This window comes from Aspergillus versicolor (genome assembly GCF_001890125.1).
Source record: "Aspergillus versicolor CBS 583.65 unplaced genomic scaffold ASPVEscaffold_9, whole genome shotgun sequence".
NCBI classification, from domain to species: Eukaryota; Fungi; Ascomycota; class Eurotiomycetes; order Eurotiales; family Aspergillaceae; genus Aspergillus; species Aspergillus versicolor.
The window spans coordinates 323,209-338,021 of NW_024467532.1; the positions used below are offsets into that span (position 1 = coordinate 323,209).

General features: G+C 50.6%; 6 protein-coding genes across 6 annotated transcripts; 4 read left to right on the top strand and 2 right to left on the bottom strand.

The window, feature by feature from the left end:
• Positions 1-404: 404 nt before the first annotated feature.
• On the top strand, positions 405-1,607 carry ASPVEDRAFT_31839 (uncharacterized protein; the record flags this gene model as incomplete). Its single annotated transcript, XM_040810535.1, has 1 exon — positions 405-1,607. One exon carries the CDS (start codon positions 405-407, stop codon positions 1,605-1,607), a length of 1,203 nt encoding a protein of 400 aa, XP_040671223.1.
• Positions 1,608-2,125: 518 nt separating this feature from the next.
• Positions 2,126-4,074, bottom strand: ASPVEDRAFT_86809 (GMC family oxidoreductase; the record flags this gene model as incomplete). The annotated part of the gene is made up of 3 exons (XM_040817916.1): positions 2,126-3,542; positions 3,602-3,684; positions 3,751-4,074. The coding sequence occupies 3 exons, from the start codon at positions 4,072-4,074 to the stop codon at positions 2,126-2,128; spliced, it is 1,824 nt and encodes a 607-aa protein (XP_040671224.1).
• Positions 4,075-5,472: 1,398 nt separating this feature from the next.
• Positions 5,473-7,278, top strand: ASPVEDRAFT_153676 (uncharacterized protein; the record flags this gene model as incomplete). Its single annotated transcript, XM_040808362.1, has 6 exons — positions 5,473-6,130; positions 6,184-6,288; positions 6,346-6,524; positions 6,575-6,778; positions 6,829-6,896; positions 6,953-7,278. Exons 1-6 carry the CDS (start codon positions 5,924-5,926, stop codon positions 7,276-7,278), a joined length of 1,089 nt encoding a protein of 362 aa, XP_040671225.1. The 5' UTR covers positions 5,473-5,923.
• Positions 7,279-9,798: 2,520 nt separating this feature from the next.
• Positions 9,799-11,493, top strand: ASPVEDRAFT_55357 (uncharacterized protein; the record flags this gene model as incomplete). Its single annotated transcript, XM_040815063.1, has 2 exons — positions 9,799-9,906; positions 10,009-11,493. The coding sequence occupies 2 exons, from the start codon at positions 9,799-9,801 to the stop codon at positions 11,491-11,493; spliced, it is 1,593 nt and encodes a 530-aa protein (XP_040671226.1).
• A 792-nt stretch (positions 11,494-12,285) lies between these two features.
• ASPVEDRAFT_138569 (glutaredoxin) lies at positions 12,286-12,792 on the top strand (the record flags this gene model as incomplete). The annotated part of the gene is made up of 3 exons (XM_040807506.1): positions 12,286-12,337; positions 12,442-12,540; positions 12,635-12,792. 3 exons carry the CDS (start codon positions 12,286-12,288, stop codon positions 12,790-12,792), a joined length of 309 nt encoding a protein of 102 aa, XP_040671227.1.
• A 297-nt stretch (positions 12,793-13,089) lies between these two features.
• ASPVEDRAFT_138169 (chalcone isomerase domain-containing protein) lies at positions 13,090-14,391 on the bottom strand (the record flags this gene model as incomplete). Its single annotated transcript, XM_040807464.1, has 1 exon — positions 13,090-14,391. The coding sequence occupies one exon, from the start codon at positions 14,389-14,391 to the stop codon at positions 13,090-13,092; it is 1,302 nt and encodes a 433-aa protein (XP_040671228.1).
• Between the last annotated feature and the right edge of the window lie 422 nt (positions 14,392-14,813).

Below are 14,813 nucleotides of genomic sequence, written 5' to 3' on the forward strand. Positions count from 1 at the left end.
AATGTCAACTATTCGACTGGAAAAATATCAATTGACCTTTAGCCGCTCTTCTATATTGTTTTATATGTCACGCCGCAAGATGACCACAAATAAGACCGTGGAGAAGATCTTCTGATTCCTTCCAAAGTCCTTGAAGGATTGCCTCAGGTGTGGCTGGACCGTGGCTGGAGTGCCGTGCCACAATTACCTCAGCCACATCCACAGCCCCAGAATCTCTTCTGCTTTTGCTGCAAAGTCACGATCGGAGATTCACTCATTTGCTCCTGTAGCCGAAATCTCCTGACAGTCCAGAGCACCGTTTCTCAAGGCTGAGGCTGTCTCCGCCTTGGAGAGAAACAAAAATATCTGGAGCCCAGCTTCCATGACCCCGACTCCAAGTGGCTCTTCCGGTTTATAATAAATCCATGACCCAGCTGCTTCCACACGTTTCCCAGACCTCTCTGGGTGAGACGTGTGCTTTCTATCTGGATTACATCACCGCCGGCGTGCCCTCTTCGTTACACTCTCTCCACCATAAATTCGTCCTGCCCCTCATCTCAGGTCCCGCATTATCAACTCCCTTATTGCGCGCCCTCATTTCCCCGCCAGACTGGGCTTCCCATTACCGTGACGACACCTACAAAGCAGCGGCCGCCGTCACCCTCGTCGCTTGTGCGATTGCCCTTGTGGTAATGTCTTGGCGTAACTTCTGGCGACGTCCTTCCCCCTCCTACCACCCGCCGAATACCAGCGAGCGACCCTACACTTATCTCACAGCTGATGACATCGTTGACCCACCTGCGCGGACGTACGATGGCAGCGCCTACGCGAGAGGGGAGGACGATGACTCCGAGCCCGACAAGCTCGTCCTGAACCACCGCAAGGTGACATATGAGCTTCATTTCCCGCCTTACTCTATCAATGACGGCACGTTAAGCGTCGGCAAGCTGAGACAGAGTGCTGCAGAGGTCACACACACCGCCGACCCTAATCGCATCCGGCTGCTCTACAAGGGCAAGCTGCTAGATGATGATTCGCTGCCCTGCCGCCTGGAGGGCCTCAAGCAACAGTCCGAGATCCTGTGCGTTGTATCGGAGGTGCAGTCGGGCGCAAGAACACCTAGCGACATATCTGAGGCTGAGCGGACGAGCAGTGAAGCCCGTCGCCCACCTCATCAACACATCCCCGAAATCGCACCTAAGGGCAAACGAAAGAATAAGGGCAAAAACAAAAAGAAGAAACCTCCATCAGCCTCAGCTGACTCTCCCGACGAATTGCCTGCCCCTCCCCCGCGACCTGTTCCCTCGACTAGCAGTTCCGCACTTCCACCTCCAGCCCCTAATCTAAAGAACTTCCCAGACCCTCTCGATCAAGTTTACGCCCTAAAAGCATACTTCCGCAAGGAGCTTCTCCCGCTCTGTGAACAGTATATCGTGGACACACCACAAGAAGAGAAAGTGCGCGACTTCGAGCACAAGAAGCTCGGCGAGACTATTCTAGCACAGATAATTCTCAAGGCAGACGGCATCGAGCCCGCAAACGATGAGACCCGGATCGCACGAAGGGCTCTGATCAAGGAGGCGCAATCTACTCTTAATACGGTTGATGCCGCGGCGAAGGCTGATTAAACCTAACTGACTGATATCCATCTATCGCTTGACTTTTACTCTTTTGAATCTACACATACCATACTTCTCATCTCTTGCATCTCACCTACTTTTTCATCATCTATATTTCTATGCCCTGGTCGATATAAGATATCATTTCTTTTACGTCCATGAAACAACAAGGCGTTTTTATAGGTTGCACGTGGTAAGGAAGATAGATCGGATCGTTCAATACTAGACCTTACTTGCATTTTGCGATGCCACTGATTCACGACTCAAAAACTTGAATACCGTATACACCTTACAGTCAACCTCACACCCTTCTGTTAAAGATCCGTGAGACATACCATGGTCTCCATTAGCCCTCGAAAGAGTGGGTTTCCAATTTAAAACAGTTTGGCCAGGCTTACTTCCAACAAATTAGTCTTACAAATGAGAGTGTACGCGTTTAGCTAAGAAAAGTCGCGGCCATTATATACATTAAATTAGCTATTGATCAAATATGATCTAGTTATCGGTGACTAGACCAGAAGAAGGATCTAACTCCCATTCTTGATAGCGTCTGCAATCTTCTCCGCGATCATATAACACGTACTCTGCGGATGGCCTGGAGGCAGCGTAGGGAAAATACTCGCATCAACAACACGCAAGTTCTGGACGCCGATAACCTTAGCATTCGAGTCGACGACTGCATCAGGGTTCGTGGACTCGCCCATCGCGCAGGTCCCCGCGGCATGCCAAACCGGCACGATAGTGGAGCGGATAAACTCAAGGATTTCCTCATCCGTCTGTACATCCGGACCGGGGCGATGTTCCTCACCGATGATGATGCCCGTGGCGTTGAAGGCCTCCCGCGCGCGCTTGAGCGCCGCAACCGCGACTTCCTGGTCGGCTGGGTGGGTTAGATAGCCGAGGTCGATGACGGGGGTGGCACTGATATCTGTACTATTGATTGTGACGGAGCCGCGAGAGAGAGGAGCGACGAGGGCTGGCGCGATGGTGCCATACTCGTACCCGTCACCGAGGTCTTGATCGTCGGCGCTGTGCCAGCCATCTAGGATACCGTCGAGACTGATGTATTCGACTTCGGGCCAGTCGGCCGGGAAGTTGTCTAGGGCTTTGCGAGTGCTGTTGGTGAAGTGCTTGCGGACGTTGTTAGGGAGTTTCTCCCAACCGAGGATGCCGAAGCCTGGGGCTGTAAGAGGGCCTTGTTTGAGGGCGTATTGGCCGAGTGCCTCCGTGGCGGCAGTTTGGTCATTTACTAGCCGGCTTGCTGTTTCCACGTTCACTCTGTTAACGACACCGAAAAGGGCGTGGTCCCACAGATTTTGTCCCACGCCTGGAAGGTCTTTCACGACTTTGATTCCAAGCTTTTCTAATGCTGACCTGGGTCCAACACCAGATACCATTAGAAGTTGAGGGGATTGGAAGGACCCAGCAGATATAATGATTTCCTTTTTTGCTGTTAGGGTATACGGGATACCAAGGGTCTCGACATTGATGCTCTTGGCTTTGGTCCCACTGAAGTTGATTTTCTTTGCCAGGGTATTAGCATAGACGTTGAAGTTTAGCTTCAACAGAGACTGTTTCAGGAAGCTTGTTTTCGAAGAGCTTCGTGTTTCATCTTTTGGGTCAATTGTTGTAGGTGCCCAGGACGAGCCATTGAGGTAACCGCTGTTGAGATCTTGTCCTGAAAGGATACCTATTGCTTCGAGCCCGGCCTCCACATGCGTTGCGAATGGAGAGCCATAATTAGGCCAAGAAACTTGGAGAGGGCCCTTCATATTGTTGTCAAACGCGTCTGCACTATACGTCACACTCGAATTTGCATTACGCTTGGACATGTCTGGTGCCGTGAGGGTACAGCTCTTCTTGAAGTATGGCAACACTGACTCCCACTCCCACGTGTAGTCACCGGTGATGTCTGCCCATTGATCATAAGAATCCTTGGTTCCGCTGTCAAGTGTTGGTTTCATAATGAGGTAGAATACTGCAATCAGGGCCAAAGAACATACCGATGGTAGACCATAAGGTTGCGAGCAGACGTGCCACCCAGACATTTTCCTCTAGAATAGCGGAGAACTCGATCATCTGCAGCCTAAAAGAGTCATATCAGATTTGTCCCAAAGGGCAGTCATATTAAGAATCCTTGTAATTTGCGCACCGATAGAGGTAGAGCATCGAAATTCCAATCAATAAGCAGCGAATCATCAGATGGGTCGGTGCCGGTGTTCGCTGCAGCGGCGAAGCCAGGAATAATGCTGTTAATACCACCATCGATCTCATAGTGTCCACCAGCCTCAACAACAGCGACGCTCACTCCGGAGTCCTCAGCCAATCTCGTAGCGACAGCGAGGCCGGAAGTACCGCCACCGACAATTACATAGTCGTAGGACCAACTGATCCCAGGAGCGCCTTGATTAGACAAACCCAGACATGGCGAAGTAATATAAGCGAGAGACAGAACAGCGATCTTGGTAAAAGTCATTTTTAGAGACAGGGAATCTAAATAAGCAAGAGCACAACAATAGACAATCGTCGACTGAAAAACGAGCAACGAGGATAGTGTCAAAAGAGTGGCAGGCTTAACTAAGCCGTTTGCATGAAAAATCCGAAAGAAAGTATGGAAAGAAATTCTAAAAATCAAAAATGAGCGTCGAGCTTTCAGACAAAAGTGATTAAGGAGGAAAGAACAACATAAAATATATGGTAGGCCCTGTGGTTATATGTCGTGCGGTATAACCGGCCCTGCCCTTCCGGAGGACTCAGCAATCTCGAGAAGGATAAGGATGGGACTTGGCTGTCCCTGCCCTCATGGCAGAGTCTCGGTTCTCCATTCTTTCCGCGGCCATCCATAATCCCAGGCTATGAGCAGTCCCCACTTCAAAATTCTAATGGAATGATGCCCCATGTCCAAAACTGGAGCGTTTTCCGGCTTGCCGTCGGGCTATACCATTCGTAACCTAGTATATCTGTCAAAAACCCTAGACTCCGTCGTTCACAGCCAAGGTGGCAGTACCCGGACCAGTCACAATGACAGAATACCATCCCGGCACAAAGAGTTGTCTCAGAAGTCACGGGTAGCTGGCTACTTTCCTTAGCAACTGGTGCGGGGTTATGCTGATCGTATCATCGTATGTATAGAAGGGCTTCCCTAGGTTCTAGGTTTTGGGGAGAGTGGCGACTTTGGTGTTTGTTGCAATCTGCGAAACTCATGGGAGGATTGAGACATTCGTGCTCAGCTCACGAAAGGATTGATATTGGCGCAGCCAATTGGTTTTCATGATTCACTAGGGCATCCTTCCCAAGGGTTGACGACAAACCTGGAATTTAGCACAGAGAAGCGACCAGCCCATATGTTGTCTGTCATCAGCTGCTTCGCATTGTGCTCCAATTCCAGGTCCGTGGTGGCGCAGGCACTATCTCTCGGGGGAGGCTACTGTTCAAGAAAGACCGTGTCGAATCGACTGACTCTCGAGATGATGCCCCTCAAGGCTTGACACGACATGAAGCTGAGATTAAGAATCCTACGGGGTTTTGGCAGAGGATAGATGGAACGCCCTCGTTGTGGTCAAGAAGCCTGAGTCAGACTCCCCCAGGTTGGGCTCAAAGGATCATCCGCCGCCACACGAGACAAACGACCCCAGCAATTGTCGAGTCATGTCCGCGGGTTCGGCATGAAGAAAATGAGGGGTTGCCCTAAGCTGAAACGGCTTCATAGAGCTAATTCTAGTTGCAGAATTAGTGTACTCGAATCTTTCGACATCATTGATGCATGACATTGAAGATTGTCACCAAGGAAGCCATTGATGTGGAGGTAAGAAACCGGTACTGATGTTGTGATGGATATTCGCACGGTTAGTGTGGAGGTTGCCCTCCGTTTCTCCTCCGAATTAGGGCCAAGCGATAGAACGTGGTCAGTGTCCCCGAATAAACTTTTGCTCCAATAGCGTATTGTTGAAGTATTTTTGGTCTCTCCTTGTTCCAGGGTTCAATGGCCGAGGCGCGATTTGAGGAACGCCTTCATGATTTATTTGCCTGGGTTTTGCGTTCCTGCCGCGACCCTCAGGGGCCTTGTATGCTCCGACTAAACCCGCTAGAGTATGCTTGGGCGAGTTGAGACTTGAAACAGGTAGGATTTGATGTGCATGGCAGTCATGCATCCTGACCGTTCGTTCCCCGCAACTCAGAAGTAGGTCGCCTTTTCTTGTTTTATATTTTGTTAGTCTCGGCCATTCCTACTTAGTCTCGGCCATTCCCATGATGCGGATCGGTCCAAAGATGCTTGATATCACTCTCGTCTGTGTCACCCATCCACAAGAGCATTGGGCACTAATATGTCGACTCCGAGTATAGATGTTATAGCGAGTTGGCCGACACCTAACTATGACAACCCCCACGAGCCCTTGGACGCCGTCATCTATGCTGTCAATATTCCTCTGATGGCCCTAATGACAGTTTTTGTTGCGGGCCGGTTCGTATCACGGACATTCCTTGTGCGTAATGCACTCGGAATAGATGATTGGATGATGCTTATTGCATACGTACGTATGGACCTTGGTATTTTTCCGTATAGCTCTGCTAACCCTAACTTTAGGTGCTAGCCATGGCGATGTCGGCATGTCAGTTAGTTGAGCCTAGGTATGGCATAGGCCGGCACCTATATGACGTGAGGTATGCATGGTACCCTTCATTAGGAAAAGTTGGTCGCCCTCGTTCTATCCGAAGTGTGATTCAGAAAGCGCTAACCCATGCAAAGTTGACCATTGCGATCCAAGCCGTCTTTGCGCCTTGCTCCGCCATAACGAAAATCTCGATATGTTTGACATATCTTCGCCTCTTTCCTTCGAGGACAAATAAATGGTTCAACTATATCACGATGACAATCCTGGCAGGGTTCGGAATATCGACCACGGTCACAATGATGTTGCAATGCATGTATGTAGTGACAGGTGCTTCTGGAGTGCGATGTGCTAACACAGGTTCAGACCTCTATCTGATATTTGGGCGGTTCTCAAGCCGATGGATCAAAAACAGTGTATCGATTCGGAGAAATTCTTCATTGCCGCTGCCGCCATCAACAGCATAACTGACTTCATGGTTTATCTTTGGCCGATCCACTATCTCTGGAAAGTGAAGCTTAGCCTGGCGAAGAGAATCGGACTAATAGTTTGTTTTGGTGTTGGAGTCCTGTAAGACAGCGAAGTTTCGGATATAAGGGTGGTGCTAATATCATGCCTAGGATTTGCATTGCAGGCGTGGTTCGTATAACCTGGCAGGTTAAGTTTGCTCAGTCCTGGGATCAGACTTGTGAGATTTGATATGGTTTAGGCCTCATCTGTGCACACTGCTGACTCGATAGCTAGACAATGGCGCCATTATATTCATAATTGTGGCTGTGGAATGTAACCTCGGTGTGGTTTGTGGTTGTCTCCCAGGTGTCAGGCCACTGATGGCGAAGATATTCCCCAGCCTGGCCAGCTCAACCTACAATTCAGGCCGAGCAAAGATCAGCCATGGACACCACAGCTCCAGCCTGAAATCGGGGCCGGAGTACCAGGACATGCACTCAATCCATGTCAGGAAGGATGTCGAACTATCAGTTGTAAACAGGTCTGCCAATGAACGATGGGACAGACCGGCGATCCCAACTGGGAGGAGCGATAGTGAAGAATGGATCTTCCGGCCATAACCACCTCCTGGTAGTCTGAAATGTGCTTCCTTGACAGAATATAGTTTTCGTGTTTATACCCTGAGGGAGGTTTTTGTTTTGAGTATTTGTTAATCGGTACTTTGGGTTTCCATATTTACAGAACGATTGCCCTGGTTGGGCATTTCCACAAGCAACCGCATTTTATCTATCAGAGTAAACTTGGATATTGGATAATTTCCCGATAATAGAAAATTGGAGCAACGGGTGCCTGCCCCTTACACCGAGATTAGTGAGGATGTGCCTCGCTCCGGCGAATCGAAGTGATAAACCTGTCAAGACTCAAGAGTCGTGGCTAAGGTATCGTTTAGCGAGTTGATATGCAGACTAATGTGAAATTGGCGAATTTGAAAGTCCAATGCCCAGACCACATGTCTCGCCTGATTTGACTTGGGCTAGTATGGATAGCTTGTCAAGTTGATTCGGGCTGAGGCGAGATATGGAGTTGCATTCAAAGTCTCCGGGGGTAGAGCTATGAAGCGCGAACGAAGCGCGAGGAAGATGCTCAAAATGACGGACCGCGAGAGCACATTCCAGACACTTGTATAGCGATCATTTCGGGCTCGTTTGCAAATATAGATCGCGTATAGAGCCACAGTGTCGTGGGCCTGGGATCGGTGGGGCACGCGATCAAGAGAGTTCGCTATGGAGAAACCGTGGGGACACTACGTACTTGTATGTTCCACTGCTGTTCCAACAATCTGGGCAGAAGGATTTAGTAATCCAATTTTATGCATATCGTATAGAGTACGCACCCTAATATTGGCGAATTCCCTTGGAGACTGCCCCGCCAGGCGCGGTGACTGCCAACTTCCGAGGTCTTTCTAAAGAGAATCCGACGAGCTGGGAAGAAGAAGTAATAAAAGGAGCAGACAGAAGTCGAGGTATCAGAGCGAAATCATTGGGTGCCGGACTACCAATGGTCGCGTTAGCCATACCGAACGGGGTTTAATTCGACCCGTTGCTTGTCGGTAGGCGCGGCTCCCAAGAAGGACGATGGGAGAACTACAGCTTACAGTGTTGAGATGGTGCGGGTGCACGTGATGTTACACCAGCTTCAACAAACCAAACAACAAAATTATGGATTGAATTTACTTTTGCCGGCGAGTTCGAAATTCCACACCAGGGTCCAGAAGATCTGGCGGTTCTGAGGCTTTTGAGCCCCTGGGCGCTTGAAGCTGAAGATATGAAGGATTCTTGTTAGTGCGCCTGCAGATCATCATTCGTCCATAACGGTCTGGTCTTGCGCTCTGCCCATCCTCATAAAGTGACCCAGCTACTGACACCAGCCACAGGCAAGAAGGTCTTGATCTGTCACATCAGGCACTTGCCGATTGACATCCTGACATAGCAGGCTTTGTCCTTGCTGCAACATTGGTTTGTGAGATATCGCTCAGCCAATACTGTGCTGCACATGGCTGTCCAGATGGTCCCAAGCCAGTGGGCATCTGATCTGCCTTGACTGCCATCTGCTATTGGCTCCCTGAAGCCTGGAAGTTCGAGACTGTTGCGGCCCGGGGAAGAGAGATGGTAGGGACTAGCTGCTCGCTAAGCTTAACTCAGTAACGGGTGTGAATTAGTTTGTGATAGTCTTTGTGAAGCCAAGTGTTGAAGTGAGTGCTTCTCCCCCGTGCTGCTGCTGTGCTCCGCCAGCTTTTCTCTCCTCCCTGCCTCCTCCTCCTTTGTGCTGGTCAACCACAGGACCATCGAATATTTTCCTGTCAACCGTATCTGATCCACTTCCTGTGAACTTTTTTTTCTCAGTCTTTCTTTCAACCTCTTTTGACACTGACCTCCCAGCGAACCCGACCAGACCAAGCCAGGCCCGTCCCGCCTTCAGCTTCTCTCCCTCACTCCTTTTCCGCATCTTCTTTTTCTTCCCCCCTCTTCTTCTCTTTCGCATCGTCCGACCATCTTACTCTTCCTATAAGCTCTCCGTTTTCCGATTTCGTTCTCGGCTTCTTCAGCATAGTATTTCCTGTTTTACTGCGTGGTCTTTTCGTTTTCGCCGTTCGCCTATAATATTCCTTCGCCCGAGGCATTCCCACGGTACGATCCGTCGGTCCTGAACCAAACCACACAGCAGTTTGAGAAGCTCCAAACCAAAGGAACTCGAAGTCCCACATTTCCCTCCTATTTACAATTACCTGTTTCTGGCGACCTTGTTTTCGGTTCGCCACACCTTTTCCCCTGCCGCACATTTTCCCCCAACAGTTCCGGAGAGAGCGTGTACGGCCTCCTTAATTCACCCCGCCCTCGCATAATACATACCCAACCTCAACCTCCCAGGTCCACGAATCTTGGTTGGGAACGCCCACTGTAGTCTTTGTTGGCATTGTTTCATTGACTAGGATGGACTGATTACCGAGAAGGGGACCCAGGGGCAACCGCGCTTTTATTATTTTCTCGACTTTCAACCTATACTCACACCTCATTCCCGAATAGGGACCAGCTGGTCTGGCCTCAATTTATTAACACTACGTACTTATATTACCTACTGGGATGGCGGGCACAGCTACTGCAACGTACTCCGCAGATGTTTGGTCATCGGCTAGCACCATAGACGGGGGCCAGCAGCAATGGGAATACTCTGTTCCAGTCAACAATGAGGTATGTACATTAGGTTGGATTGAGTTCCCAATATATGATTTGTCTATATGATTTCGCCTTCCGAGGAACAGCCTAGTTAATAACTAACCTCCTGTTTAATAGAACAACAGGCGTCGCTCCAAATCCCGAACAAGAACCTCCCGCGATGCAAAGTCTCGAGACCGCGGCTCCAAAGGTTCACGTAGCTCCTCGTTATCCAAACACGCATACGCCCACGAACAGTCCCACTATGCATCTCGAGGACGCCGGGATGCAAGCACCAGCCGCCGAGAAAGTGAGAGTGGAGGCGTGCAGGACGTTTTAAGCCGACCACATAGCAATGGACCGACTAGGAAAAGTGTTTCAAAGGACGGCGATGACGAACAGAATGGGGAAAACGAGGAGAAGTGGATTCACCGTGATAAACTAGCCCGCATTGAGAGCGAAGAGTTACAGCAAGCCGCCATTCTATTTCATCGTCGACCCGGGACTGGGAGCACTAGAGCTGGACGCGGAAGAAGTCGAGATCAACATATTGTCAACGGAAGTACTGTAGCTACATCGCCGCCCACCGAACAAACGGAACCTTGGCCAGATCTCCAAGAAGATCAGCGCAACAATGGTGTTTCTTCAAACCTAGCGGATGATGACGACGTTCCAGATGAAGAACGGAAATTCTGGGATCTCCGACGTCCTGAGGAAATTGCGGCAGACAGGGAATCCGGTGCGTCGAGTATATACCGCAATCCTGCACTGCGGAAAAGTTCCTCTCGAATTCCAATTCCAATGTCGAGCCCTGCACCTCTATCATCCGACCAAATCGACCGGGATTACTTCACCCCACGCTCACGGGCGCCGACAGACGAAGAAGAGAATCGTCCTTCGATCGCAATGCCTCGAAGAGCTAGTGAACCTCTCACCTTGGATTCTGCTTCAACTTCTAGCCCCGCGCCTGAGAGCAGGCCCGGGAGCAGGGGGGTCCAGGCGCCTCAAAACGCAACTTCCAAAAAGTCTTCTGGCAAACCTGGCGCAACTAAGAGAAACACTTCGGCTCCGCACCAGAAGAAGTCGACGCCACGAAGCCGGGCAACTTCGAGTAATAACGCCCAGCGTCCCACGACTAGATCTGGGGAACCTCGTCCTCCAACAGCAGTCAACCGTCCAGAGGGAGACCCACCATGGCTGGCAACCATGTACAAGCCTGATCCACGGCTACCTCCAGATCAACAAATACTACCCACCCACGCGCGCAAACTGCAACAAGAGCAATGGGCCAAGGAAGGCAAGACGCCAACCACGTATGATCGTGAATTTGCACCGCTTGCAATTGCACCTGATGCAGCCCGTCCTCAGGACAAGCCCAAGGAGACAGAGAAGCCGGACCAGCTGAAGACGGAGGGCTTGGGTCTGCATGCAATGTCCAGGAGTCCCGAACCGGGAACCCGGCCCGGCACAAGCACGGGCTATAGCCCGATGCCGAAGCTGCAGGACACACCCCCAACCCAATTGACACCAAGATTCAACAGTCAAACCGTTACAACAGCTCAAGGGCCACCCCCAGAAGACGAAAAGGTAGAGAAGGGGTGCGGATGTTGCATCGTGATGTGATTTCAGAGTACCGTATAAAAAGCGCACCCATCTCTTCTTAACTTCATCTATATCCCTTCTCTTTTTACTCTTTTCCTTTTTTCCAGTTGTTTATTCAGCGTTTAGGGACGGTCGGTGTTTTGTATTCGACAGCTATTTTTTTGCGTCCTAGATCATTTCCCATCTCGTCATATTCTGCCCTCTTTTGCCATCTCCTATTTGATCTACGTATGGTGTTGTGGCCATAACCCTTCCTTGTATGATTTCTTGCATTTGATACCTTCTCGTTGCTCGACCTCCAGAATGTTTGAGCGACATGTTTCCGGGGCGAAGATCTGAAATTTCGCATTCGGGGGGTCCCTGATGACTTCACGATGCGTATTTTTACTGTCTCATCCATTCAATTTGTCTAGTTTAGGCTATTGATAGTTATCTGTTCAGGTTGTCTCGTACGTCGAATAGTGTACGTAGGATAGTTGTCACGTGAGTATTTGTAATCGGTGTCTGCGGCCGGTGACTATCGGTGTTCTGGGCGTCGCCGAGGTCGGATTTCTTGTCCTCTTCGCCGCCAAACTCCTCCGTCTCCCATTGGAACTACTGAACCAACTTGCTCTGGAACAATCCATTGCGTGCTCCTCATCGATTACCAACCCCTCTTTCGTCATAACCGCCCAACTCAATAAATCCCCTCTCTATTCCCCTCATCCAACCTTTTCTTGTTTGATTTCTGGGATTCCCAGATACCAGTTGCCCACCATCGCTTCCATATTCCGCCGTCTTTTCGGGTCTTTTACACCCACATCACCAGCCACAATGTCCGCCGCGAAGGTTAAGGCCCAGAGCATCATCGATGAGAATGGCGTTGGTATGTCTCTCTCGTCCCTGTGTTCTTTTTTATATACTTCGCTTTTACTTTTTATCGACCATGATGTCAAGAACCGATGCTAACCGACGTATAATGAATTCTAGTCGTCTTCTCCAAGTCCTACTGCCCCTACTGCAAGGCCAGCAAGAGCCTCCTCTCTGAACTAGGCGCAAAGTACTACGCGCTGGAGCTCGACCAGATTGGTACGTCCTTTACTTATTACCCATCGCGCCCTTATGAAGAAAGACCATACTCGGATTGTGACTGGTATACTAACGATGCCACCTACGGTTATAGATGAAGGAAGTGCCATCCAAGACGCCCTTCAAGAACTCAGCGGCCAGCGCACCGTGCCCAACGTCTACATCGCGAAGGAGCACATTGGCGGAAACTCCGATCTGCAGGGCCTCAAGGACAAGCTGCCCGCGCTCCTGAAGGAGGCCGGCGCATTGTAAATGCGACTTTGATGATTAAAGGATGTATGGCCTCGCTTTGTACCTAGTTTAGAATGGGGATTGCGAGGTAGAGATTAGAACTATATGAATACCTATATTGCTCTTTTCTTTTCTAGTCCACTGAATACAACGCTCTCCGATTTTGGTGGGTGTGTACAGGGGTTGACGTCATTCCTTGCCCGTCCGCGGTTATAAAACGTAGTCGCAGTAAGGGATTCTGGTAAAATTGGTATGCTTTGTACAGAGGTTTAGACACTGTAGGGGAGATCGACTACTAATACACGGGCAATAACGCCATTACACAATCTTCTGAACAATTGTCCCAATCGGCCGCTCAACGATTCCCATAACACCATCCACGACGCTCCGTCGAGCGTCCTCACTTGACACGTTCTTTCCAGCCAGGTAGTTCAACCAAACCAGCCGCCCGATCCGCTCATCGGAAACCCGACCCATGAATCGGAACGGCTTCGCGGCATCAGGCTGGAACAGCGCATCCAGCTCCCCATGGGCACTGCGCATCAGTACGAGTGTCTGTCCCTTGGGCACATTCTTGCGCTGACCACCACCGAACAAGCCCTTGAAGTCATTCATAGCCGAGCCGAACGATTCATCCTGGTATTCTCCGAGGGGAGCAGCCTCGCCTACTTGAGCGGCAGCCTTGGCCTTGAGGTTGGCCTTTTGCGCCCGCGCCGTGATTCCCCGCACCCAGCCATCTCGCAGATGCAGGAAATCTGTGTTACGTGTGGGCACAATCCGGAAAGCAGTGCGGAGTCCATCATCCTTCAAGATCGCATTCCAGACGTCCTCGCCCTTCTCCTCATCCAGTAGGAGTTCCTTCAAAAGCTGGCGCTCCGTAGAAACCAATGACGTAGCCGAAGTCGCGCCAACCGGGTTTGAGATCACTTGCTCCTCCGAAGGGGGGTTGACAGCAACCTGGACGAGACGCTGCTGTAGTTCCACGATGTCGGATTTAGCCACGTACAGTCCCACCACGTATACCTGGATCTTCAAAAAAGAGACGGTGCGGATACCAAGCCCAAGCAGCTGGTACTCCTCTTCCTCAGTGCCAATAACCTCATCCCCAGACTGGATATTGGAAGGGGTCGAGTTCCCCTGGTACTTGGGCAACTGAATTGTAGTCGGGAACAGGGGCACCGAGCTCGTCCCAGTCGGGACCTGCTCTACACCCTCCTGGCCCTGGATTCGGATGACGGACGGGTGACTCGTGAACCCATCCGGCCCTTCCGTCTTCATCGCCGATGCGTTCTTCTCGGCGTTCCCCTCTTCGGCTTTCTGTCCCTGCTGCTGTTCCAGCCCGAACACATCCAGCTTGATCACGCCGTACATGGCGACCGCACAAGCCGCTATTCCCGCCGCAGACATAATCATCGAGCGGCGGGATTTGGCGATTTCCTCCTCGCGCGACCGGACATTCGCGCGCGTCCGCAGCGGGTTATTGTTGGAGCCGGATGAGTGGAGGGGGCTGGTCGTGGATAGGTATCGAGCTGTCGCTGACGGGCGGAGGTATCGGTGGCGGATGCATTGGCCGCTATTGCGGAAGGGAATAGTGCCCTGGAATGAGAAGGGCACTTTCATCGCCATTTTGGACGAGGGGGTGCCGTGGGCGACGCTGTTTATAATCTTGAGGGGATTATGCAGGTGTGGATGGGGTTGATCGGAGTGACGCCAGAGCAGACCTGGGGTTTCACGTGACTTGGCTAACGGAGCCGTGTATTTGGCTGGAGAATGATGGGATGGGGATTGAATTTTTATTCAAATTTGATAATAGTAAATGGTAGATCATTCATATCTCTGGGCTCTAGACGGGTCGTTTGCTGACTCCATTCATGGTTGGCGCAATTAGTGTATACCTTGACCTATAGCCGCACAACAGTTAGTAATGGACAATGGCCAGTACTAGTTAGTGGGCATCAAGCCTATCCTTAACAAACATGCTTTAGAATATACTGGAATACGATAGCAGGTTGTAGACAGGTGGATTTTGTTAATCATCTCCA